General features: G+C 80.4%; 1 protein-coding gene across 2 annotated transcripts in view; it reads left to right on the top strand.

Moving 5' to 3' along the window:
- Positions 1–6: 6 nt before the first annotated feature.
- The window catches only part of ADAM11 (ADAM metallopeptidase domain 11), an 11,468-nt gene continuing 11,138 nt past the window's right edge, over positions 7–336 (top strand). For both annotated transcript variants that reach the window (XM_027701690.1, XM_027701691.1), the window contains exon 1: positions 7–154. In XM_027701690.1, the coding sequence (XP_027557491.1) occupies positions 97–154 (58 nt within the window). In that variant the 5' untranslated portion in view covers positions 7–96. The remainder of the gene's footprint in view (positions 155–336) is intronic.

The raw sequence follows: 336 nt of genomic DNA on the forward strand, positions 1-336 counted from the left end.
CTGCCGGCCCGGCCCGGGGCGGGGGGGCCGGACGGGACGGTGACGGTCCCCGGCGCGGCGGGCCCGGCGCGGCCGCTGGCGGAGCATGAGGGAGCCATGAGCCCGCTGCGGGGCTGGCTGCTGGCCGCGCTGCTCTCGCTCGCCCCGCGGGCAGGTAGGTCCGGACCCGCTTCCGCTCCCGCACCGGCATCGCCCCCGATACCGGCCCCGCATCGCCCCGCTCCGCTTCCGCTCCCGGCCCCGCTGCCGCCGCTGCGGCTTTTTCGCTGCATCGACACATTTTTCCGCAGCGCCGCCCCGCAGAGCCCCGGGAGGGGCCGGGCCCGCGACCCCCCC

The sequence above is a fragment of the Neopelma chrysocephalum genome, unplaced genomic scaffold, assembly GCF_003984885.1.
Source record: "Neopelma chrysocephalum unplaced genomic scaffold, ASM398488v2 Primary Assembly neopelma1_165, whole genome shotgun sequence".
Classification (NCBI taxonomy): Eukaryota; Metazoa; Chordata; class Aves; order Passeriformes; family Pipridae; genus Neopelma; species Neopelma chrysocephalum.